Raw genomic sequence first — 23,981 nt, forward strand, 5'->3', positions numbered from 1 at the left:
CACACACAAGTATGTAAACATCAAATGGTTAGGACTAAGGGAGAGGGGTAGGGAACAAATTATCTGTTGAAGGCAGCACTGGCAGGCAGGGCCCATGGCCATTCGGACTGTGTGTGCATTGTGCAGCTGGTCTGCAGGTTGATAACTGAGGTGAGGCTGAGATTGTAGCAGGAAGGGGAGAGCGGCATGTCCTCAGTGCCTCTGTTTTTAATTTTTCCAAAGGATTCTTTCCAACCACATTGAAAGACTCTTTGCAGCCCAACGGAGCTACAGTGGCTTGCGAAAGTATTCACCCCCCTAGGCAGTTTTCCTATTTTGTTACCTAACAACCTGGAATTAAAATAGATTTTTTGGGGGGGGTTGTATCATTTGATTTACACAACATGCCTACCACTTTGAAAATGCAAAATATTTTTTGTGAAACATACAAGAAATAAGACACAAAAACAGAACTTGAGCGTGCATAACTATTCACCCTCGTAAAGTCAATACTTTGTAGTAACCTTTTGCAGTAATTACAGCTGCATGTCTCTTGGGCTATGTCTCTATAAGCTTGGCACATCTAGCCACTGAGATTTTTGCCCATTCAAGGCAAAACTGCTCCAGCTCCTTCAAGTTGGATGGGTTCCGCTGATGTACAGCAGTCTTTAAGTCAGACCACAGATTCTCAATTGGATTGAAGTCTGGGCTTTGACTAGGCCATTCCAAGACATTTAAATGTTTCCCCTTCAACCACTCGAGTGTTGCTTTAGCAGTATGCTTAGGGTCATTGTCCTGCTGGAAGGTGAACCTCTGTCCCAGTGTCAAATCTCTGGAAGACTGAAACCGGTTTCCCTCAAGAATTTCCCTGTATTTTGCGGCATCCATCATTCCTTCAATTCTGACCAGTTTCCCAGTCCCTGCCGACTAAAAACATCCCCTCAGCATGATGCTGCCACTACCATCCTTCACTGTGGGGATGGTGTTCTCGGTGTGATGAGAGGTGTTGTGTTTGCGTCAGACATAGCGTTTTCCTTAATGGCCAAAAAGCTCAATTTTTGTCTCATCTGACCAGAGTGCCTTCTTCCATATGTTTGGGGAGTCTCCCACATGCCTTTGTTGAACACTAAACGTGTTAGCTTATTTTGGGGGCTTTTTTCTGGCCACTCTTCCGTAAAGCCCAGCTCTGTGGAGTGTACAGCTTAAAGTGGTCCAATGGACAGATACTCCAATCTACACCGAGGAGCTTTGCAGCTCCTTCAGGGTTATCTTTGGTCTCTTTGTTGCCTCTCTGATTAATGCCCTCCTTGCCTGGTCCGTGAGTTTTGATTGTGGTGGCATATTCTTTCCATATTTTCCATAATAATGGATTTAATGGTGCTCCGTGGGATGTTCAAAGTTTTGGTATTTTTTGTACTTCTTCTGTACTTCTTCACAACTTTGTCCCTGACCTGTTTGGAGAGCTCCTTGGTCTTCATGGTGCCGCTTGCTTGGTGATGCCCCTTGCTTAGTGGTGTTGCAGACTCTGGGGCCTTTCAGAACAGGTGTATATATACTGAGATCATGTGACACTTAGATTGCACAAAGGTGGACTTTATTTAACTAATTATGTGACTTCTGAAGGTAATTGGTTGCACTAGATCTTATTTAGGGGCTTCATAGCAAAGGGGGTGAATTCACATGCACGCACCACTTTTCAGTTTTTAATTTTTTGAAACAAGATATTTTTTTAATTTCACTTCACCAATTTGGAATATTTTGTGTATGTCCATTACATAAAATCCAAATAAAAAACCCATTTCAATTACAGGTTGTAAAGCAACAAAATAGGAAAAACACCAAGGAGGATGAATACTTTTGCAAGGCACTGTATGTCACCATCAAAGTCATGCACTGACTTATTCCATTGCACAAGCCCACTGTCTCACAAACTCTGCCTCACTGCTAAATGTCATATCTTAGATTTGCTGAGCTTGGCAAAACACAACTGTCTGTTGTGAAACAGGTTACTGAGCGAGAGTTATTACTATGTAGCCGTCAGTGACAGTGCACACTTTCCCTTCTTGTTTTTGCCCTGGGAACCTGGGTTCATTCCTGGCTATGGAGATCAAATATAACTGTGGGCATTATCAGAGAAGAGGACCGAAGTGAAATAGGGGAGTGAACGGCCCTATCTGGAGTAGCCTAATGACGCAGGCAGGCGCAGGGAAACAGGCTCTTTACTTAGGCGGTTATCAAGTGCCTGAGCAGCTGTTACTCAGTCGCTAAATTAAAAAGGCCAGTTCCATCTCCTTGTGCTGGAAAATGGATGTTTCAAACTGAATGATAGGGTGAAGTCTGGTTTGTACCAGTCTTGTTGATGTGTCTTGTCAATGTGAGGAGAGGGGGATTCAGTGAATATTATGTGAGACTACAGACAGTTTACGTTTGCGTTGGCAACAGCGTGTGAAATGCAGTAGTCACAGTTATGTAAAAGAAGGAAGCTATACTTGGGTGCTCAACAATAAAGTTAACACTGTTGAATTGAACGTGTTTAACATATAATTTCAACTTGCTCTGCACCTGCAGTTCTGAAATAAACCAAGTATTTTGCAGGCTGCTGTTGTTGCTTTCAGCCTTTTAAGGTGCAACATGTTGCCCTCCAGCCCATACAATATTCCCATAAAATCCTACTAATATCCTGCAGAAAATCCACTCTCCACACTAGGCGCATCTTGTAGAAGCACCATAAATTCTTAGAGAAAAGTTTCACTGCCCTTTGCACTCCTAACCGAAACTCAGAAACAACTGAGATTACCAACAACCTCATGAGGAGAAAGGGCACAATGCTACCCAGCATGGTGCAGAGGTCTTATAAGCCTCGTTTATATCTGGTGCTGACATGCATCCTTTGCTGACATGCATCCTCTGATTTAGACTTTTCATCTAGTAGGATTCGCTGCACACTATTGAGGAAGAGAATTGTCTTGTCACACTCACGTGTGTTTTTCTAACAGCTGTTAATAAGAATAGGGGATGAGCTCTACAAAAATGTATGAATGGCGAGGAACAAGCGGGATTGTGTATTGGATGACGCCTTCTCAGTATGGATGAGTAGTATGTTGATATTTGTTGCATACTTCCATATCCGCGGGAAGTAGGGGTGTTGCAGCACCCCTTGAAAAATCAGTTAAAAAAATACAAAAATTAAAAATACTTTTTCTTCACAAATGTAGTGCACTGGGCCTTTACTAGTCCCGATATAGCCATCTGTAGAGCATGCAAATGTAACCGATGTGAAATGGCTAGTTAGTTAGCGGTGGTGCGCGCCAATAGCGTTTCAATCAGTGACGTCACTCGCTCTGAGACTTGAAGTAGGGTTTCCCCTTGCGTTGCAAGGGCCGTGGCTTTTGTGGCGCGATGGGTAACAATGCTTCGTGGGGTGTCAGTTGTTGATGTGTGCAAGGGTCCCTGGTTCGAGCCCGGGTTGGGGCAAAGAGAGGGACGGAACCTACACTGTTACACAAAAAATAAAAAACCTCTCACCCCCTTCCTGTAGCTATGCATACTGCATATGTTTTTACTAAACACTACGTTAGTGTACAGTACAGTATGTAGTTTTAGTAAGGAGTAGGCAAGACCGATTTTGGACACAGCCCCTGTCATTGCTTAGTGGGGCGGCAGGTAGCCTAGTGGTTAGAGCGTTGGACTAGTAACCGAAAGGTTGCAAGATTGAATCCCCGAGCCGGCAAGGTAAAAATCTGTTGTTCTGCCCCTGAACAAGGCAGTTAACCCAGTGTTCCTAGGCTGTCATTGAAAATAAGAATTTGTTCTTAACTGACTTGCCTAGTTAAATAAAGATTAAATAAAAATGGTTGTGACATTTGATCTATTCAAGTGTTCATGGATCCCTTTTGGACTGCTGTAAGCATCCAAGTTAAACCAGCTCTGCCTCATTTTAGGTCAATTTCCCACTGCCATCAAATTTGACCAGATTTGCCACAATGGACTGCCATGAAGCAGATAACACCAAAAACCTTAGAGAGACACAATGATTTGTAACAGTTACACTACGTGACACATTTGTGTCATTCCGCTCTGCATCCTCTTCCTTTGGCTCTCTTTTTGCCACCAGTGATCAACCAATTTTGCTCTGGGAGGGAGGGAGAGGACCTAGTGTTTTGCTTATTCATATGTGAAACCCCAGATAGCACCCTATTCTTTATGAAAAATTATCAGGGTAAACCTTAAACCTTCCCAGCTCAAGGGCAGCTAAACCCTGACTCAAATCCAATTTTTTGGCATATCTGATTCGAATCTGTTCTTTTTCTTGCAGTCTGAACACCAAACAGCACTTGGAATCGGATATTTTAAGCCACATTTCAAACCACCTTCAAATGGTACAATCTGATTTATTTGCCCTCAAGTGGTTTTTAGACTATTTGTCATATCTTGTTGCTTGATAGCTACTCTGTTGACAGCTTTGACAAGAACATGTGGTAGCTAACTAGCTTGTTAATTGTTTACAAACAATTGTGTGAATGTGCTCAAAAGTTAAACAGCTACAGTGCCTAGCTAGCTAGTTGCCTGATGTGGCTAGCCAAAAATTACTTGTTTTTGAAAATTGGATCATCTTATCCTTTGAGGCTTTAAAAGTGTACTTACACTATGATTTTTAACATTCAAAGCAACTGGGAAATGACCATGGCAGGAATGTTGTCACCTTAGCTTGCCTCATAACTGCTGAGTGATAGGAAGCATGAGCACCAATCAGCATACACCACTGTGCACACCCGTCGTTACTATGACAATTAGCGTAGACATATCGGCAAATAACTGCTGTCTGAACACACACATCCGATTTGGTCACTTGTAACTTACTGTTTGGACAGTCAGTATTTTGAGTTTGCAGTGACCTTTTATTTAACATAGTTTGCGTGCCTTATTCTAATTTGCATGAATGTCTACGGTTTGCTGTGTCCGTCCCTCCTTATGAACTTTCTAATTGATTTATTGTAGACTCCTCCCCCTTGGCTTGTCTCCTTGGAGACCGGAGTTGGCTCAGGCCTGTCACACCTGGGCCTGATCAACTAACTTCCAGTTCTGGGGCTGCTGCTGGAGGAGGTACCAGTGGGCAAGATGGCAGATGGTGAGATGACACAAGGCAGAAAGAAGGGTGCAAGGTTCAAAGGTTAATCTGTGAAATACAAGCCGAGTACTTTCTCCTTTGAGTCAAGCACAGGACAGATAATTACATGTTCCGCTCCTGAAAACCCTGAGCAGTTGACGGACAGTGAACTCTCAGAAATTGAACCTGACAGAAATGAAGAGGAAGAACCTCTGCCAACAGGTGAGGTGAAGGCTTCCGAGCCTCACCCCAATTATCAGGAAAATGCCCGAGATGACTTTGGCCCAGTGGGAGTATGATTTGTGGAGAAAGTGGATCCATGTCTTTTGGTTATCCATGTGTGGTATCGGGCTGGGTGAAGAAGGATTTTGGTTCTGTCAATTTGGGCAAAGTATCCGGAAGTGGACTTGTGTTTATTACATTTTTTTGTGTGAATGCTGCCCAGAGGGAGAAGGCGCTACGTGACTCGGGATGAGAGCTGTGTTCCGCTCTCCAGAGCAGAGCGCCACTGAAAGGAGTGATAACTGGGGTGGCGCTGAGGTGGATTGACTGAAGTTGAGGATTCTGTGTCTGCATGCCGTTTGGTTCGATGCAGACCTGGTGGGGGCCTTGAGACTGACCTGGTCTGTCTTTCTGAGTTTAGATGCAGAGTGTTTGCCGGATAAAGTCATTTTAGGGTATATAAGTTGTGTAGGCCATCATTGTGAATAAGAATTTGTTCTTAACTGACTTGCCTAGTTAAATAATGGTAAAATAAATTTTACGTCATTTAGCAGACACTCTTATCCAGAGCGACTTACAGTAGTGAATGCATACATTGCATACATTTTTTTTTATTTACATTTTTTTCCCGTAATGGCCCCCCGTGTGAATCGAACCCACAACCCTGGCGTTGCAAACACCATGCTCTACCAACTGAGCTACAGGGAAGGCTAAATAAAAGTTATCCTATGGTAACCAAACCCACTATGGTGTTTCAGGTGCCAAGTTTACAGTTTTGTTGCAGCAGTATGTTAGAGGGAGATTCTGAGGTGTGAGACGTGTGTAGGAGGGCATGGAACAAAGGAATGTGTAGTTTCAGTGGGGAAAGTGTTTCAATTGACCATGTTGCTGGGGACCAGAAATGTCCTGTGCGAGTGAGACCAGTTGAAGTTTCCAGGCTGAAAGCAGTGCAAAAAGTGTTTTATGTTGAGGCAGTGAGGAAAGTAGAGGATCTGCCGGAAAACCACACGAAGAGTATGAAAGCTGCCGCTTCTGCCACAAACTTCACTGGGACCATGTCATACCCAGCCACCAATGACCTTGCAGCCAGAGGGGGACCAAACGTGTGAGTGTGGTCGAATACATCTGTTCAGAATGGCTCCCTTGTCATGCATGTTTTCCTCTCCCTCCTGCAATGGACCAGGCCATGGGCTGGGTCCCATAGACGCTTGATGACAACAGACGACAGGGAGCGACTGCCAAACTACCAACAGTGAAAGTAACCAACGGCAGACGAGCAACCGACGAGAGTTGGCTGTGGCCATCCTGGACACCCCTCCAGCAGCACAGACCTTTGATTTTGGTTTGTGATTGTGTACTTCTGAGATTTTAAGTAAAAAACTCTAAACATTTAAACCTTGTCTGTGTGGTGGCCTGTGATCCTTAGAAACCTGTTTTGGACATTTACTCTACATTCCACTCGACACTTATTGATGCTTCTTGCAAAGATGATATTCTAATTGTCTCAAAGTAACATTTGGAGTTATGGTACAATGGAGTTCTACTGGGGGTCGGGCTCTTGACTGTAGCAAATTACAGTTTGCTGCCATGCGCAGCCTTCAGACAAGAGGAAGGTAATGGAAAGATTAATAATGAATGTAGTTATTGTGGCAACTTGTGAATTGTACTAGCCTATGGCAAATTATATCAAATAGGACTTAAATGACAAGACACAAATAGCCAGAAGTCAGGTGGTGGCATACATTGTATTACATCAAATATTGTGAACACTTCCAACGTAGTCAAAGTACAAAACAAGAAGCATTGAACAAATTGCAATCTACACTTTTTGTATACGTCAAGCACTCAAATGCGGCTTGGATGGGTTGTTTTGGAGGACGCACGGCTCTCGACCTTCGCCTCTCCCGAGTCTGTACGGGAGTTGCAGCGATGAGACAATACTAACTACCAATTGGAAACCACAGAATTGGGGAGAAAAAGGGGTGTAAAAAAAGTAACAAAAAAATAAGCATTCAAATACATAGCAGCATAATGGTTCTCTTCATTCATCCAATAAACACTTTGGCTTTAAAGCAGATACATTGTAATAAATAGTTTTAAAAAGATTGTCTCCATTCATAAACATTAGCCCTGGCCTGAGGCATGGCAACAGTAAATAATTATAGTAAGTCATCAAGTCACCGAAGGGGCCTGAACATAAGGCACATACGATTCATATTCAAAGATAAAGACATGGTGAGACAAAATACAGGTAAAATGCAAATCAAGTGTACTGCTGCTGTTTAAATTGGAACCCAGTGCTGCTGTTTGCAGTGGTGATAATAGTATAAAGTGAGGTTATCAATACAAAATAAGTTATATGCATATGAAATATAATGGTAGTGCTTTAATTTGACATATAGTGGGGTCTGAAATGATTGACACCCTTAAAAGATGAGCAAAAATGATTGTATAAAATAAATAATTTAAATACTGAGCTACTGTATATTGTACATTTACATTATTTTATAATACAATTGTCCAGAGAAAGACTTTGTTTAACAAGTAATACTTATGTTTCTCAAAGTTAGGGGTCTTCCCTGTGGCTCAGTTGGTAGAGCATGGTGTGTGCAACGCCAGCATGGTGTGTGCAACGCCAGGGTTGTGGGTTCAATTCCCACGGGTGACCAGTACAAAAAAACAAATGTATGAAATGTATGCATTCACTACTGTAAGTTGCTCTGGATAAGAGTGTCTGCTAAATGACTAAAATGTAAAAATTGACAATACCGTTTTCAATACCGCACCTTGCGAGGATAATGACACTGAGCCTTATCTAGTTTGAGATTGGAGAACACATTGGGAGGGATCTTGGACCAATCCTTCCAGATCCTTGATATTCATCTGTGCTTATATACTGTACTCTTCAAGTCCAGAGAATGAGATGGCCATTGTTGATTTTGCAGCCAATTAACCATTTCTCTGTGGATTTTGATGTGTGCTTGGGGTCATGGTCTTGCTGGAAGATCCATTTGCAGCCAAGTTTCAGCCTCCTGGCAGAGGCAACCAGGTTTTTGGCAAAAATGTCCTGGGTAAAGTTCATGATGCCGTTGAGCCCCGGGACCAGTGGAAGCAAAATGGCCCCAAAACATCAAGGATCCACCAACATATTTGACAGTAGGTATGGGGTTATTTTATGCTCATTGATTCTCATACATGTCAAACCCACCACTGGTGTGTGTGGCCAAAGAGTTCTATTTTCACATCATACAACAAATGGAAACGCCTGGCGCATGCTAAACGGCACTTGGATTGGAACCAGTGCTTTGGTCAGATGACATGAAAATAGTGGTGGGTTTATTGTCGAAATGAGAACGCATGAGCAGAAAATAACCCTATACCTACTGTCAAATATGGTGGTAGATCTTTGATGTTATGGGGCTATTTGGCTTACATGGTGAAATTGTCATAATAACCTGTGAATTACTTGCTTCTTTCATAAGGAACTATATATTGTAATTACCGATTGGGTTGAATTATTCTAGGTATGATACCACAATTTTATTGTAAATACTTTTTACTTCTGGAATGCAAATTATTTTTGATAACTTCTTCCCCTTTATTTATAATGCATTCACATAATTGTGCTATTGTTAGAATGCAAGAAGAATCGAAACAAATGTACACTATTTGGCATGCTGCTAAAGAACATCAGGGGTACAGAACGATTCCAGGACAAGTCCTGCAACTTACGCATAATTTAGTATATACCCAAAATATCAATGTTTAATTTATAACATGACAAAGCAGAACTAGATCATTGTATTTTTTTCTTAGTTCCTCTGCCTAGTGTTTTAAAGTGCATTGGGTGTACTGGATTGACTTGTCAGTCGCACAGCCAAGAATAAAAAGATCAGAGATATTTTGTGCCGAGTTCAGACTGTTCATCTCAGTTTGTTGAAATACTGGACTCAAAAAAGGTCAAAGATCACAATGGCCGTGTTGTTGTTGCTGCTGCTGCTTTGAAGGGATTTCTTGAGTCTGAGGGAATCCTTGTCTGGTGTTTTTGCTGTGTTCCCCTCAGCACTAACCCTTTGAGGTCTCTGGTGTACATAATGCACTTTATTTTGATGATGCACACTGTGGGTCTGCCTCTGTTCATCATGACTTGACTCAAGTTTCCAGTGGTTCATTATTCTCCTCCGAAAAACAGTCTGAAATTGCTCCTCCTAGAAATGACAAAGTAAATACAGGTTGTTTTAAATTCAAGATTGAGGGAGCTACTAGTTTCAAATAGTAGCCACACCCTGTGGATGTGCTGTCCCCTCTAGTATGTGTGTGCATGTGTTAAACTTTATGGATGTGTTAGACGGATGGTTGGATGTGTTCAACTTTTCAAACACCAATTCCAAGGCTTTAGAATGAGGTTGACTTTTAACATTTCTATGGGACTGATACCAGTGGCGGTTCTAGCTTGTATGGCACCCTGGGCGAACCCCCCCCCCCCCCCCCCCTCAGGAAACAACGCCCCCAAAAAAAGAGCACCATTCTGCACTAACTCATTTTTATTCAGACATTTGGAACATCACAAATAAAAATCTATACATAAATAAGACTCATAAATATCAAAAAGTAGTAACAAAGACAAATAGAAACAAATTTGTGATGATTTGCCACTGGAGCATCAATACATTACCCATGCCCCAACACTGTCAACCAAGAGTCAAGACTAAACCAATTCACCTTGGTGGTGTGCAGACTGGTTTTATATTTTTCTTTTATAACAATTTCGCACAACAACAAAAAAGTCAATAATGTGTCTGTGAAACTATATATTCACAGTATTATGAATGAATTGTGGTTTATTTGGTAGCATTTCGTAGTGTGACTGATTTTACTAATTGCATTAGTACTGTACAAAGTAACACGTGCGCTATTTGAAAGATTCCACCGCTTCCTCGGGCTTCCAGTGGGGAGACCTGAGGTCAAACTACCCCTGTCCCCCTCTCCATCTCGTACTTCTGAGTGGGAGACCTTTCAGGCAGTAGCCTGCCTAGCTCACAAACTACAATCAGGGCGCCCACTCCGACAAGGTTAATTGACCCACAGTCCCACACGGTGACATGATATCATTGACGTGATGTGCAAATGAGCGATAGAAAACCGATCGCGCAAATGACACCATTACTACTTTTTTGTGCGGGCGCCCCGTGCAAGATGCCGCCTATACCTAAATCCGCCACTGGTTGATACCCAAGTGAGGTCTCTTACCATAACTTGCTGAGACGTGAGGGGAGCGTGACGTCGGGTCCGCTTTGGCTTTGCGCAGTAGCTCTCCAAATGCTGCAGGTCGCAGGCCTTTAAGCAACACTGCTCCACAATTCCCTTCCCTCTCATCCGAGTCCCATTCCCTCTGAGGCGAGGACCATTCCCTCGGGTGGATCGAAGTCCGTTCGGTGCTGTAACAAGAAAAAAAGTATTTGGATCAGATCGTGAAACACTGCGCTGTCTTGAAGAGTTGCATACACATCTAGCAGGTGGGGGGCTGAAACTGAAAAATCAGGAAGTTGATCGATATACGTCGAGGGAGCAGCTGTTTTTTTGTATATGACAATTAAATATTATTATAAGTTTGTTGGCACCTTCATTCAATTCTTGCAAATTTCCCCAGAAAACGTATATTTCAACTGTCTGCTCAGGCAAATGCGCAAACTGCTAAACTTGGAACCAATCAGAACTCTCGTATATACCCCTCGTGATGAAGGCAGCCAATGACCAGCTTCTATCTAAAATTTAAACACAGCCTACCATGAAATTGTGATCTGCTGTCAATGTGTTAAGAGGAACTAACATTAGCTCCCAAAGACAAATAAGATAAATATCTGTTTGAGTGCACCTGAAATATGTAGCATACAATACGAATGGTCTTGATCATATGAAATACTAACTTCATTGACCAATTAGCAGTAGCATGAAGTACTTTTAATTACAAATATTTAAAAAAAGTACTTACAGTTGAAGTCGAAAGTTTACATACACTTAGGTTGAAGTCATCAAAACTTGTTTTTCAACCACTCCACACATTTCTTGTTAACAATTTATAGTTTTAGCAAGTCGGTTAGGACATCTACTTTGTGCATGACAAGTAATCTTTCCAACAATTGTTTGACAGATTATTTAACGTGTAATTCACTGTATCACAATTCCAGTGGGTCAGAAGTTTACATACACTAAGTTGACTGTGCCTTTAAACAGCTTAGAAAATTGCAGAAAATGATGTCATGGCTTAAGAAACTTCTGATAGGCTAATTGACATCATTTGAGTCAATTGGAGGTGTACCTATGGAAGTATTTCAAGGCCTACCTTCAAACTCAGTGCCTCTTTGCTTGACATCATGGGAAAATCAAAAGAAATCAGCCAAGACCTCAGAAAAAAATGGTAGACCTCCACAAGTCTGGTTCATCCTTGGGAGCAATTTCAAAACGCCTGAAGGTACCACGTTGATCTGTACAAACAATAGTACACAGGTATAAACATCAAGGGACCACGCAGCCGTCATACCGCTCAGGAAGGAGACGCATTCTGTCTCCTAGAGATTAACGTTCTTTGTTGCGAAAAGTGCAAATCAATCCCAGAACAACAGCAAAGGACCTTGTGAAGATGCTGGATGAAACACGTACAAAGTATTTATATCCACAATAAAACGATTCCTATATCGACATAACCCGAAAGGCCGCTCAGCAAGGAAGAAACCACTGCTCCAAAACCGCCATAAAAAAAGCCAGACTACAGTTTGTAACTGCACATGGGGACAAATATCATACTTTTTGGAGAAATGAAACAAAAAAAGAACTGTTTGTCCATAATAACCATCACTATGTTTGGAGGAAAAAGGGGGAGGCTTGCAAGCCGAAGAACACCATCCCAAACGTGAAGCACGGGGGTGGCAGCATCATGTCGTGGGGGTGCTTTGCTGCAGGAGGGACTGGTGCACTTCACAAAATAAGATGGCATCATGAGGTAGGAAAATTATGTGGATATATTGAAGCAACACCTCAAGACATCAGTCAGGAAGTTAAAGCTTGGTCGCAAATGGGTCTTCAAAATGGACAATGACCCCAAGCATATTTCCAAAGTTGTGGCAAAATGGCTTAAGGACAACAAAGTCAAGGTATTGGAGTGGCCATCACAAAGCCCTGACCTCAATCCTGTGGGCAGAACTGAAAAAGTGTGTGGAGCAAGGAGGCCTACAAACCTGACTCAGTTACACCAGCTCTGTCAGGAGGAATGGGCCAAAATTCACCCAACTTATTTTGGGAAGCTTGTGGAAGGCTACCCGAAACGTTTGACCCAAGTTAAACAATTTAAAGACAATGTTACCAAATAGTAATTGAGTGTATGTAAACTTCTGACCCACTGGGAATGAGATGAAAGAAATAAAAGTTGAAATAAATCACTCGCCACTATTATTCTGACATTTCACATTCTTAAAATAAAGTGGTGATCCTAACTGACCTAATACAGGGCATTTTTACTAGGATTAAATGTCAGGAATTGTGAAAAATAGTTTAAATGCATTTGGCTAAGGTATATGTAAACTTCCGACTTCAATTGTACGTTTTTTTGGCCATCTATACTTTATATATTTGACAAAATCATAAAGAAAATGCACTGGTTACCAACGTAATTAGAACAGTAAAAAGTATGTTTTTGTATGTATTTGTAATTATAAATTGAGTGGTTCAAGCCCTAAATGCTGATTGGCTGACAGCCGTGGTATATCAGACCGTATACCAAGGGTATGACAAACATTTATTTTTACTGTTCTAATTACATTGGTAACCAGTTTATAATAGCAATAAGGCTAAGGGCTGTGTCCAGGCATACATTTTCCATGACACCCAAAGGTACTCATTACATTTCGAATACTAGCAGGACAGGAAAACGGTCCAATTCACACACTTATCAAGATAACTTCCCTGGTCATCCCTACGGCCTCTGATCTGACTCACTAAACACAAATACTTAGTTTGTAAATTATGTCTGAGTGTTGGAGTGTGCCCCCGGCTATCTGTAAAAAAAATAAACAACGAAAAAATACATTTTTTTGCCATCTGGTTGGCTTAATATAAGGAAGGTGAAATGATTTATACTTTTACTTTTGATTCGAGTATATAAAAAAAACAAATAATTGTACTGGGTGACTCACTTTTACAGGTGTCATTTTCTATAAAAAAAGATATCTTTACTTTTACTCAAGATAAATTGTGTACTTTCCCCCCCCACTGCCATTTAGCTAACTTATTGAAAGCTTGCCAATGTTACAGTAAACTAGCCTAGCCATCTGTAAACGTCCAGTAGCGGTGCATAGATAAAAATCACTGCGGAAGCCAAGCCAAGCCAGTAAAAAAAGCCATATTACAACCTACACAACATGACCAAAAGTATGTGGACACCTACTCGTCAACATCTCATTCCAAAATCATGCACATTAATATGGAGTTGGTCCCCCCTTTGCTGCTATAACTGTCTCCACTATTCTGGGAAGGCTTTCCACTAGATGTTGGAATATTGCTGCAGGGACTTGCTTCCATTCAGCTACAAGAGCATTAGTGAGGTCGGGCACTGATGTTAGGCAATTAGGCCTGGCTCGCAGTCGGCGTTCCAAATCATCCCAAAGTTGTTTGATTGGGTTGAGGTCAGGGCTCTGTGCAGGCCAGTCAAGTTCTTCCACACCGATCTCGACAAACCATTTCTGTATGGACCTCGCTTTGTGCATGGGGGAACTGTCATGCTGAAACAGGAAAGGTCCTTCCCCAAACTGTTGACACAAAGCTCGATGCACGGAATCGTCTGAATGTCATAGTATGCTGTAGAATTAAGATTTCCCTTCACTGGATCTAAGGGGCCTAGCCCGAATCATGAAAAACAGCCCCAGACCATTATTCCTCCTCCACCAAACTTTACAGTTGGCACTACGCATTCGGACAGATAGCGTTCTCCTGGCATCTGCCAAACCCAGATTTGTCCGTTGGACTGTCAGATGGTGAAGCGTGATTCATCACTCTAGAGAACGCATTTCCATTGCTCCAGAGTCCAATGGCGGCGAGCTTTACACCACTCCAGCCGACACTTGGCAATGCGCATGGTGATCTTAGGCTTGTGTGCGACTGCTCGGCCATGGAAACCCATTTCATGAAGCTCCCAACAAACAGTTATTGTGCTGACATTGCTTCCAGAGGCAGTTTGGAACTCAGTAGTGAGTGTTGCAACCGAGGACAGAATTTTTATGCGCATCAGTGGTCCCGTTCTGTGAGCTTGTGTGGCCTAATTAAATTGGAAGTTATCAATTGTGATCATGGTCACTGCTCTAATGCAAATGTATAATTTGCCACCTTTAATGCCAGTTTCATTGTGGACTTTTCCCTGAAATTAGATGTTGGCATATTGGCCTATCAGGGACTATAGGCTAGCTCAGCAAACCATGGCAAAATTGAATTGCAATTCTAAACTCAGAATTTAGTCAGTAGCCTATGCCTATTGAAATAAGTCAATCTCGCAAATAGGCAATTCTTAACATTTCGTATTCTTAAAATCTGGCAAAACATTCGTTTTTTGAAGTTCGTCTAAGTGTTTTTTTTCATCACTCAAACGCTCCTGTCGGATATATCTGTAGTTATGCACATTCACAAACAGGGTTTATTTAAGGAATAAGGCCTGAGGAGGTGTGGTATATGGACAATATACCACGGCTAAGGGCTGTTCTTAGGCACGACGCAACGTATAAACTGGTTACCAACGTAATTAGAGAAGTAAAAAGAAATGTTTGTCATACCCGTGGTATACGGTCTGATATACCACGGCTGTCGAACCACCCAGTTTATAATTACATAACTACATACTGTTCTAATTACATTGGTAACCAGTTTATAATAGCAATAAGGCAACTCAGGGGGGCAATATACCACAGCTAAGGGCTGTTCTTTGTGGCATATGGCCAATATACCACGACTAAGGGCTGTGTCCTACAAACAGCCCTTAACCGTGGTATATTGGCCATACACCACACCTCCTTGGGCCCTATTGCTTAATCATTGCAGTCAAAACAAGTTAAATCGACATCCATTGATAGAAAATTATCTGGAGAGTTTAATAAGGTTATTTATCTGTTTTCTTGCGACATTAAACTCGCAAGAATTGTTATTTTGATGGTAACACTTTTTTTTCTTAGCCTATGGCGTTAAAAATGATTAATCATTATTCCTTAATTCGCTCTCTAAGTTATGGAAAAAGGGTTTATTGGATAAATTGCGGCAACATTTTTGGGGGGGCTTGTTTTCAGGCCTTGTGTGCGGGTTTTCAGAGGTCATTGGACTAGACATTTTAGCAATACCTGGCAATCCTGGTCTCAACGTCTAAATAGTGACATCAGGGCTAGTTCAAATTTAAATAGGATGGGCCTCCTCACATGTGAGTGAATCAACCCATGCTTAGTGAATAGCACTCGGTTAATCTCTGGGAGCATGACACAGGAAAGCTGAACAGATCACGTGAGACAAAAATGAATAGAAGAAAACATCACAGCAAAGGAATGTAGTTTGTGAGCTAGAAAATGAACATCTTAACATGCTGACCAGACCGGACACGTTGCGTGCGTGCGCGAGCGTCGCAAAATAAATTTAGAAATCCATGTTATTCAATTATTGCACCCACACTGCTCGCGCGCAGAAACAAGCGTCTGCGATGCCAACTCCTTTCTATTTCTGACCCAGATCTTGCTGAAAGTCCTGCCTCTCCCATCTCCTCATTGGTTTGAAAGACGAACTGTTGACGGTTGTCGTGGTAAACATATGAAAGTTTAGATGCCAATCGCCATATAAGTTAAATGATAAAAAAGCCTGGAAGGAGGAGAGCTAAATAGGACAAATTAGCTAGCAAGTGCAAGCTTACTAGCTAAATTGCAATACATGTTTAATGCTTTTCGACCTGTCCCTAAATTAATGTAATTGGTTTAGAGTTTGTTTTGATATTTTAACCTGCGTGTCGTGATCGCGTTTGGTGTATGGGGACAAAGTAAATGTATGCACGATAGAAACACGCGCAGCCGGTTTGGGTTCCGTGTGACAGTCTGAGGCAGGGTGCTCTGCAATCACCGACTCCAAGTATTGAAAGGGATATGTAGCATTTCTTATTTGTCAGTATGAATAAAATTAGTGGGTCCTGCCATGATATTAGCTTTACACAACTTGTCCTATTGATTTTGCAGCTTTAAATTATTACTTGGAATAAACATAGCTAAACCGCTCCTTGTCCCAGAATGACATGCTTGCTAGTGATAAAGTTATCTGCTGCTGCTAGTTAGAAATGATCTACTTATAGTAACTTGCTAGCTACATTACTAAGGTTGCGGCGTTCTAAGTCGGGAGTCATTTTACAGCTTGCACTGATGCGATGCCATCACGTTTCTATAACTAGTTAGCTAAATTACAAACAAATAAAAAAATACCATACAGGAGTCAAACAGATCTCTCTAGCTGTAACCCGCTTTCTACTACTAAAAGTATGGATCACGTGAATGGAAAACGTGTGCTTGCAGAGATAGTACACGAATTTTGTTTGGTTTACAGTTTAGTACTGGGCTGCGTTTGCCTGTCCAGCTAGCGAAGATAAAAGCAGAATTTATCTCGATAAAAGTACGTTATTTTGAAAATGTTCAATAATTGACATTGCCAACAAACGGAAATGTGTTCAGAAATAGTAAATATACACAATATGTAAAAACCAGCTCCTCCCTCAACAGAGATGGATGTTTGCATAGTAGTATGTTACGTTTGTGTGCATGTCTTTGTCTATCAGTGTTTTGTTACTTCTCATGTTTTGTTTTTTGTGGACCTCAGGAAGAGTAGCTGCTGCTTCTGCAAAAGCTAAAAAAAGTGGGGATCCAAATAAACTAATAAATATTGAAAAACAGAATTCCCTCCATCCACAGGCTATAATTCTCAACCTGTTTTATATAACAGGGGAGAGAGGTAAATTGAGACATTTTAACATTCAGCATAACTCTGTCAAAGGAAACATAGAAAGAATACTAACAAAGATATCTACACTGAACACAAATATAAAACGCAACATGTAAAGTTTTGGTCCCATGTTTGAAATCTGAGTAGTATCTCTGTCTGTAATAAAGCCCTTTTGTGGGGAAAAACTCAATCTGATTGGCTGTCCCTGGCTCTGCAATGGGTGGATGGCACCTTCTACTTGATGTCAGCGTAGTGGCTCCTACTACTTGATGTCATAGTCAGAGTAGTGGCCACTCCTACTGGATGTCAGAGTAGTGGCCACTCCTACTGGATGTCAGAGTAGTGGCCACTCCTACTGGATGTCAGAGTAGTGGCCACTCCTACTGGATGTCAGAGTAGTGGCCACTCCTACTGGATGTCAGAGTAGTGGCCACTCCTACTGGATGTCAGAGTAGTGGCCACTCCTACTGGATGTCAGAGTAGTGGCCACTCCTACTGGATGTCAGAGTAGTGGCCACTCCTACTGGATGTCAGAGTAGTGGCCACTCCTACTGGATGTCAGAGTAGTGGCCACTCCTACTGGATGTCAGAGTAGTGGCCACTCCTACTGGATGTCAGAGTAGTGGCCACTCCTACTGGATGTCAGAGTAGTGGCCACTCCTACTGGATGTCAGAGTAGTGGCCACTCCTACTGGATGTCAGAGTAGTGGCCACTCCTACTGGATGTCAGAGTAGTGGCCACTCCTACTGGATGTCAGAGTAGTGGCCACTCCTACTGGATGTCAGAGTAGTGGCCACTCCTACTGGATGTCAGAGTAGTGGCCACTCCTACTGGATGTCAGAGTAGTGGCCACTCCTACTGGATGTCAGAGTAGTGGCCACTCCTACTGGATGTCAGAGTAGTGGCCACTCCTACTGGATGTCAGAGTAGTGGCCACTCCTACTGGATGTCAGAGTAGTGGCCACTCCTACTTGATGTCAGAGTAGTGGCCACTCCTACTTGATGTCAGAGTAGTGGCCACTCCTACTTGATGTCAGAGTAGTGGCCAGTCCTACTTGATGTCAGAGTAGTGGCAACTCCTACTTGATGTCAGAGTAGTGGCAACTCCTACTTGATGTCAGAGTAGTGGCAACTCCTACTTGATGTCAGAGTAGTGGCAACTCCTACTTGATGTCAGAGTAGTGGCAACTCCTACTTGCCCTCCAAGGCCCACCCATGGCTGCACCCCTGCCCAGTCATGTGAAATCCGTAGGTTAGGGCCTAATGAATTTATTTAAATGGACTGATTTCCTTTTATGAACTCAGTAAAATTGTTTTAATTGTTGCGTTTATATTTTAGTTCAGTATATACATACACTACCGTTAAAAAGTTTTAGGTCACTTAGAAATGTCCTTGTTTTTGAAAGAAAAGCAAATTTGGCTTTTTCTTCTTTTTAAGGCCAGCATCCCGGAGTTGCCTCTTCACTGTTGACATCTAAGGTACTTTTCCTTATGCTCACTTGTGCACCGGGGCCTCCCACTCCTCTTTCTATTCTGGTTAGAGCCAGTTTGCGCTGTTCTATGAAGGGAGTAGTACACAGCGTTGTACGAGATCTTCAGTTTCTTGGCATTTTCTCGCATGGAATAGCATTCATTTCTCAGAACAAGAATAGACTGATGAATTTCAGAAGAAAGTTAATTGTTTTTGGCCATTTTGAGCCTGTAATCGAACCCACAAATGCTGATGCTCCAGATACTCAACTAGTCTAAAGAAGGCCTGTTTTATTCCTTCTTTAATCAGGACAACAATTTTCAGCAAAAGGGTTTTCTAATGATCAATTAGCCTTTGAAAATGATAAACTTGGATTCGCTAACAACGTGCCATTGTAACACAGGAGTGATGTTGCCAATAATGGGCCTCTGTACACCTATGAAGATATTCCATTAAAAGATCTGCGGTTTCCAGCTACAATAGTCATTTACAACATTAACAATGTCTACACTGTATTTCTGATAAATTTGATGTTATTTTAATGGACAGAAAATGTGCTTTTCTTTCAAAAACAAGGAGATTTCTAAGTGACCCCAAACTTTTTGAACAGTAGTGAATATTTCAGGATGTTGTGTATACCTGGAAATAATCAGATTTATTTTATTTACCTTTATTTAACTAGGCAAGTCAGTTAAGAACAAATTCTTATTTTCAATGACGGCCTAGAAACAGTCGGTTAACTGCCTTGTTCAGGGGCAGAACGACAGATTTTTACCTTGTCAGCTCTGGGATTCGATCTTGCAACCTTCCGGTTACTAGTCCAACACTAACCACTAGGCTACCTGCTGCCCAAAACATCACAGTTTTGAAAACATAGCTTGTCCAAAAGTGGTCTTTTGGCACAACATAACCTGTCCCGTGGCTCAACTTACCCCATACCCAGGGTAACTTAAGCAGGATATACATTTCTGTGTTGAATTAAATATTACCACTGCCCTTTTAAAACCATCTATATCTTTATCTCCAACACTATGTGCTTTTTGTTTTTAACAACATAGGCCAGGCCCGGTTGTTACCTCATACCCAAGTGTTAATGCCTTGCTTGCATTACGCCTGGGAAGAAAACACTTAAATTCGCTCAACCATTAGCTCAACTTACCCCAAGCAAACATTTTGACTATATTAGCCCACACAGCTATACTGAACAAAAATATAAAATGCAACATGTAAAGTGTTGGTACCATGTTTCATGAGCTGAAATATAAGACAGACATTTTCTCTATACACCAAAAGCTTATTTCTCTAAAATGTTGAGCACAAATTTGTTTACATCCCTGTTAGTGAGCATTTTATAATTTTTCAAGATAAATCTATCCATCTGACAGGTGTGGCATATCACAGCATGATCATTACACAGATGCACCTTATGCTGGGGACAATAGGCCACTTTAAATGTGCAGTTTTGTCACAACGCCACAGATGTCTCAAGTTGAGGGAGCATACAATTGGCATGCTGACTGCAGGAATATCCACCAGAGCTGTTGCCAGAGAATTAAGTGTTAATTTATCATCAACTATAAGCCGCCTCCATCGTTTTAGAAAATTTGGCTGTAAATCCAACCGGCCTCACAACCACAGACCACGTGTAACCACGCCAGCCCAGGACATCCACATCCCGCTGAAGACTATTTCTGTCTGCAATAAAGAAAAAATCATTCTGATCCCCAGTGGGTGAGCCTGGCTCCCAAGTGGTGGGCTAATGCCCTCCCAGGCCCACCCATGGCTGCGCCCTGCCCAGTGATGTGAAGTCCATATGAATTTAAATGGACTGATTTCCTTATGAACTAACTCAGCAAACTCTTTGAAATTGTTCTATGTTGCATTTATATTTTTGATCAGTTTACAGTAGGATGCACTTTCTTGCTAGGTGTAGGACCTCATATTGAAGTATAGAACAATCTTAAAATTATTTACTTTGGTGTAGATACAAGCATGAAACTCCTAACACAAATCCATTTGACTTGGTAAAAATATGTTTTTTGGACCATGTGGTTTCTTTCTTCACAGACTACATAAAATGATGACCCCTTCCTAAATATTTGGTCAAATGATACATTTTGTGTATGGTTTCCTAGAAACCAGCGTGGCTCAACTTACCCCACTCTCCCCTACTGCAGTTCTCTATGCTTTTCTTCCCTGTTTAATACACTTCCCTTTACATAAAATTGCACATAATCAGTTGTATTATTTATTGTTATAGCTACGGCTATCGCTCTAATGTAGGCAAAATGTTCTTGTTAGCACTCTGTCATCTTGTTGGATGAGAAAGAAGCATGATATCAGGCTGTGAAAGTAGCCTTGGTGGAATAAGGGTAAAGGTGATTAGGTGAGAGGGCTTATGGATAGTATGTCTGGTCATACTGCTAAAGTCTCAGCATGGGATACTTTTTTCCCCCTTCAAATTAATGGCTATTTGCCTGTAAGAAATGTCCCAGTATACATTTTCTTCTGAGCATTGAGTTGTAACACTGGTGTCAGCAGTGGAATTCAGTGACCATGTGGTGTTTCTCTGACAGAAAGAGGGAGCATACCATCTAAACAGCGGGACATTAAATGGCAAGTAGCAGCACAAAAGGTGACAACAGGGAACCTTACCTCTGTAAAATCCACGGTCTCCGCACACAAACTCTAGGTGGGCAACAAGTTCAGATCCACAGCGTGCTCTTGACTCTGCATGGTCTGGTAGAGCTGCAAGGCACAATATGGAGTACAGCACACCAACGCTCCGCCAACATAGCACCTAAGAAAGAATACACTGTAATAATCAATATCTAGCACCACTCATCGGACTGAGCACAACGGTCTTGTCCAAGCTGCCACTACATTATTAACACCAGCAGATTAACACATGCAAAAACCTGAGTTGACGATAAAACATTTTTTTGTGTTGGCGTAATCATACATTTCCACAGGTGGCATAAAACCTAAAAATAATAATTTATTTGCTGGTTATAAGTTTCACTGTAATAAAGCTTAACACTTGGCAGTTAGTAATTATAGATTACTATTTAGTTGATAAGCAAGGAAACTCATAAATATTCAAGACAAAGACATCCAACCAACAAAGTAGGAGGAGAGTCTCCATGCACACTATCAAAACAGCTATTACAAACCAACGCATGGGAACAAACACTCCCCCCAAAAAGTATCCTTATCAAGCAAAGAGCACATAGCGGTTACCCCGTATTAACCTTGATGCTTGTTTTAGTACAGCGAGTTACAAAATAAAGATTCATAATTCAGCTAGGATAGAATTATGGATGATAGCAGCCTTAAAATACAACCACCTCCTCCTTCACTCTGGCAAGGCTACTCTGCCCTCCCCTCTAGAAAGATACCGTAGAAAGGAGGATGCTACATTTCTACTGAGGCCTACATTTCACCTGTACACTTCCATTCCCATGTACATCTCAGGGACCCAAAAGTAGACAACTTTGCATCCAATCTTCTGATGCTTTACAACTGAGGACATAATTGCTCCTTCAATACCAAGTTCTTCCTTGCAGAAAAAGCAGCAAATATGCATGTAGATTAGATATGGCATCATAATGAAGTGTATACATTGCTCATAGAAAGTACATTATTAAGGGTGACAAGAATCACCTACTAATTTTGAGCTGCACTGATGTCAAAATTGTCCATGCAGGTAATTATTGCAATACAACAACAATGAACCCACTGGGCAAATGAGAGTTGCAGTGCAGAACATAAATATATTATATTTTTATGGTGCAGTCTGTTGATAGGAATGTCATGAGCTGGAGGTGAAGGGCCTCCAGCTCATGACACTCAGACAAATACAACACTTTGCAGCCTCAAAACCACTGGGTAGATATTTCACTGCATCCCACACAGCCAAAGATGCATCATGTGAACTTGCTAAACTGTGCATCCCTAAATTTGCCACCATGTAGGTGGATATTTAAATGCTATGTAGTGAAAATATCACATTTCAATTTCCGCAAAGCCACATAACTCCACATAAGAGCATGCATATTATACTGTTTGTAAACTAAAAACTGTTTTTAATATCTGTAAAGAAAATACATTGTCACTAGGGACCAATAGCTTGATGCAACTTCTACTTTGGGCCGGTTTCTTGGACAGATTAGCATGAATTTATTCCTGGACTAAAGCATGCTCAATAGACCATCTCCAAATCCAACCTCCTGGTAAAACTTCACAGTACAAATAAATGTCAATAACCACTGTTCCAGAATTAGTTCAATGTTCTCCTGGGTGACCGTACATACCTTCAGTGTGCATCCTCTGGCAGACGACCAGTGTAGTGAGGGCTCAGAGGAGTGCATCTTGTCGGTCGGTCTGTCTGTCTTTCTGTCCAGTCGTAGAGGCAGTAAGGCCTTGGAACTGCAGTCTTATACTCACAACCAGAGGGGGAAGGACCAGTAGCTCAGTAGCTCCCTCCCTCCATTCTAGGCATCCTCCCTGGCCGAAAGAGAAAGGGTGTAATCTATTGGATCGTGTCCAAATCAAAAGTACTATCATGCCAACTTCCTGCCTCTCATTGTCATGCCAAACAAGATCAGATCAAATCTGGGACCAGGATAATTGAAAATGTTTTGCAGGTTGTAAAATACTGTAACCCAGGATGACCTCCAGTGCTTACAAAGCCTGTTACACTGTATAGGCCAAGGTAAGCCTTTACTTTGCACACTATGATTGATTAGAGAAAAGTATTAGACACTAAGGGCTGGCTCTATTCAATTTGCAGCGCTGAAGATCCACTATCCACTTTTAAAAGGCAATGTTCCCATGGTCGCGGAGACTGCATTCCCACCACATCGTTAATTACCTTCACATTTTAATGCAGATTTTCGGTGATATGGATTGAATCCAGCCCGTGTCTTATTTTACTCTATTAGTTAATTGGCCAGAGTCCACACATCTGGCCATGTTCAGTAGGAGAAAATGCTTTGAAAACAAGGTACTACCTGAAGTTCTATTTTCCCATTGCCAAACAGAATAGTTTGATTCAGTGGGCCATACCGAACATGACCTTGGTATCCCAAGTCTAAATTTGCTGATTAAAAGCCCAATAGGCTTTTAATCAGCCTCAAGGGCCAAATTTGGTGTTACAAGAGAAAGAGATGGATTTACATTACATGTTTACCACTGCTATC

The 23,981-nt window shown here is 41.7% G+C and overlaps 1 protein-coding gene across 1 annotated transcript; it reads right to left on the reverse strand.

Moving 5' to 3' along the window:
• Window positions 1–7,034: 7,034 nt before the first annotated feature.
• On the reverse strand, window positions 7,035–23,643 carry igf3 (insulin-like growth factor 3). Its single transcript, XM_014146080.3, has 4 exons — window positions 23,094–23,643; window positions 21,436–21,580; window positions 10,559–10,746; window positions 7,035–9,516 (listed from the first exon to the last, which is right to left on the reverse strand). The coding sequence occupies exons 1-4, from the start codon at window positions 23,148–23,150 to the stop codon at window positions 9,259–9,261; spliced, it is 648 nt and encodes a 215-aa protein (XP_014001555.1). The 5' UTR covers window positions 23,151–23,643; the 3' UTR covers window positions 7,035–9,258.
• Window positions 23,644–23,981: the final 338 nt, after the last annotated feature.

This window comes from Salmo salar, chromosome 15 (genome assembly GCF_965601325.2).
Source record: "Salmo salar chromosome 15, fSalSal1, whole genome shotgun sequence".
In the NCBI taxonomy this organism is placed as follows: domain Eukaryota; kingdom Metazoa; phylum Chordata; class Actinopteri; order Salmoniformes; family Salmonidae; genus Salmo; species Salmo salar.

Coding starts and splice junctions, on each gene's coding strand:
- igf3 (XM_014146080.3), bottom strand. CDS start 23,150: ATGCACTCCTCTGAGCCCTCACTACACTGGTCGTCTGCCAGAGGATGC. Junction 21,581..23,093: donor CCAGAGGATGCACACTGAAG/GTATGTACGGTC, acceptor ATTCTTTCTTAG/GTGCTATGTTGGCGGAGCGT. Junction 10,747..21,435: donor AGACCGTGGATTTTACAGAG/GTAAGGTTCCCT, acceptor TTCTTGTTACAG/CACCGAACGGACTTCGATCC.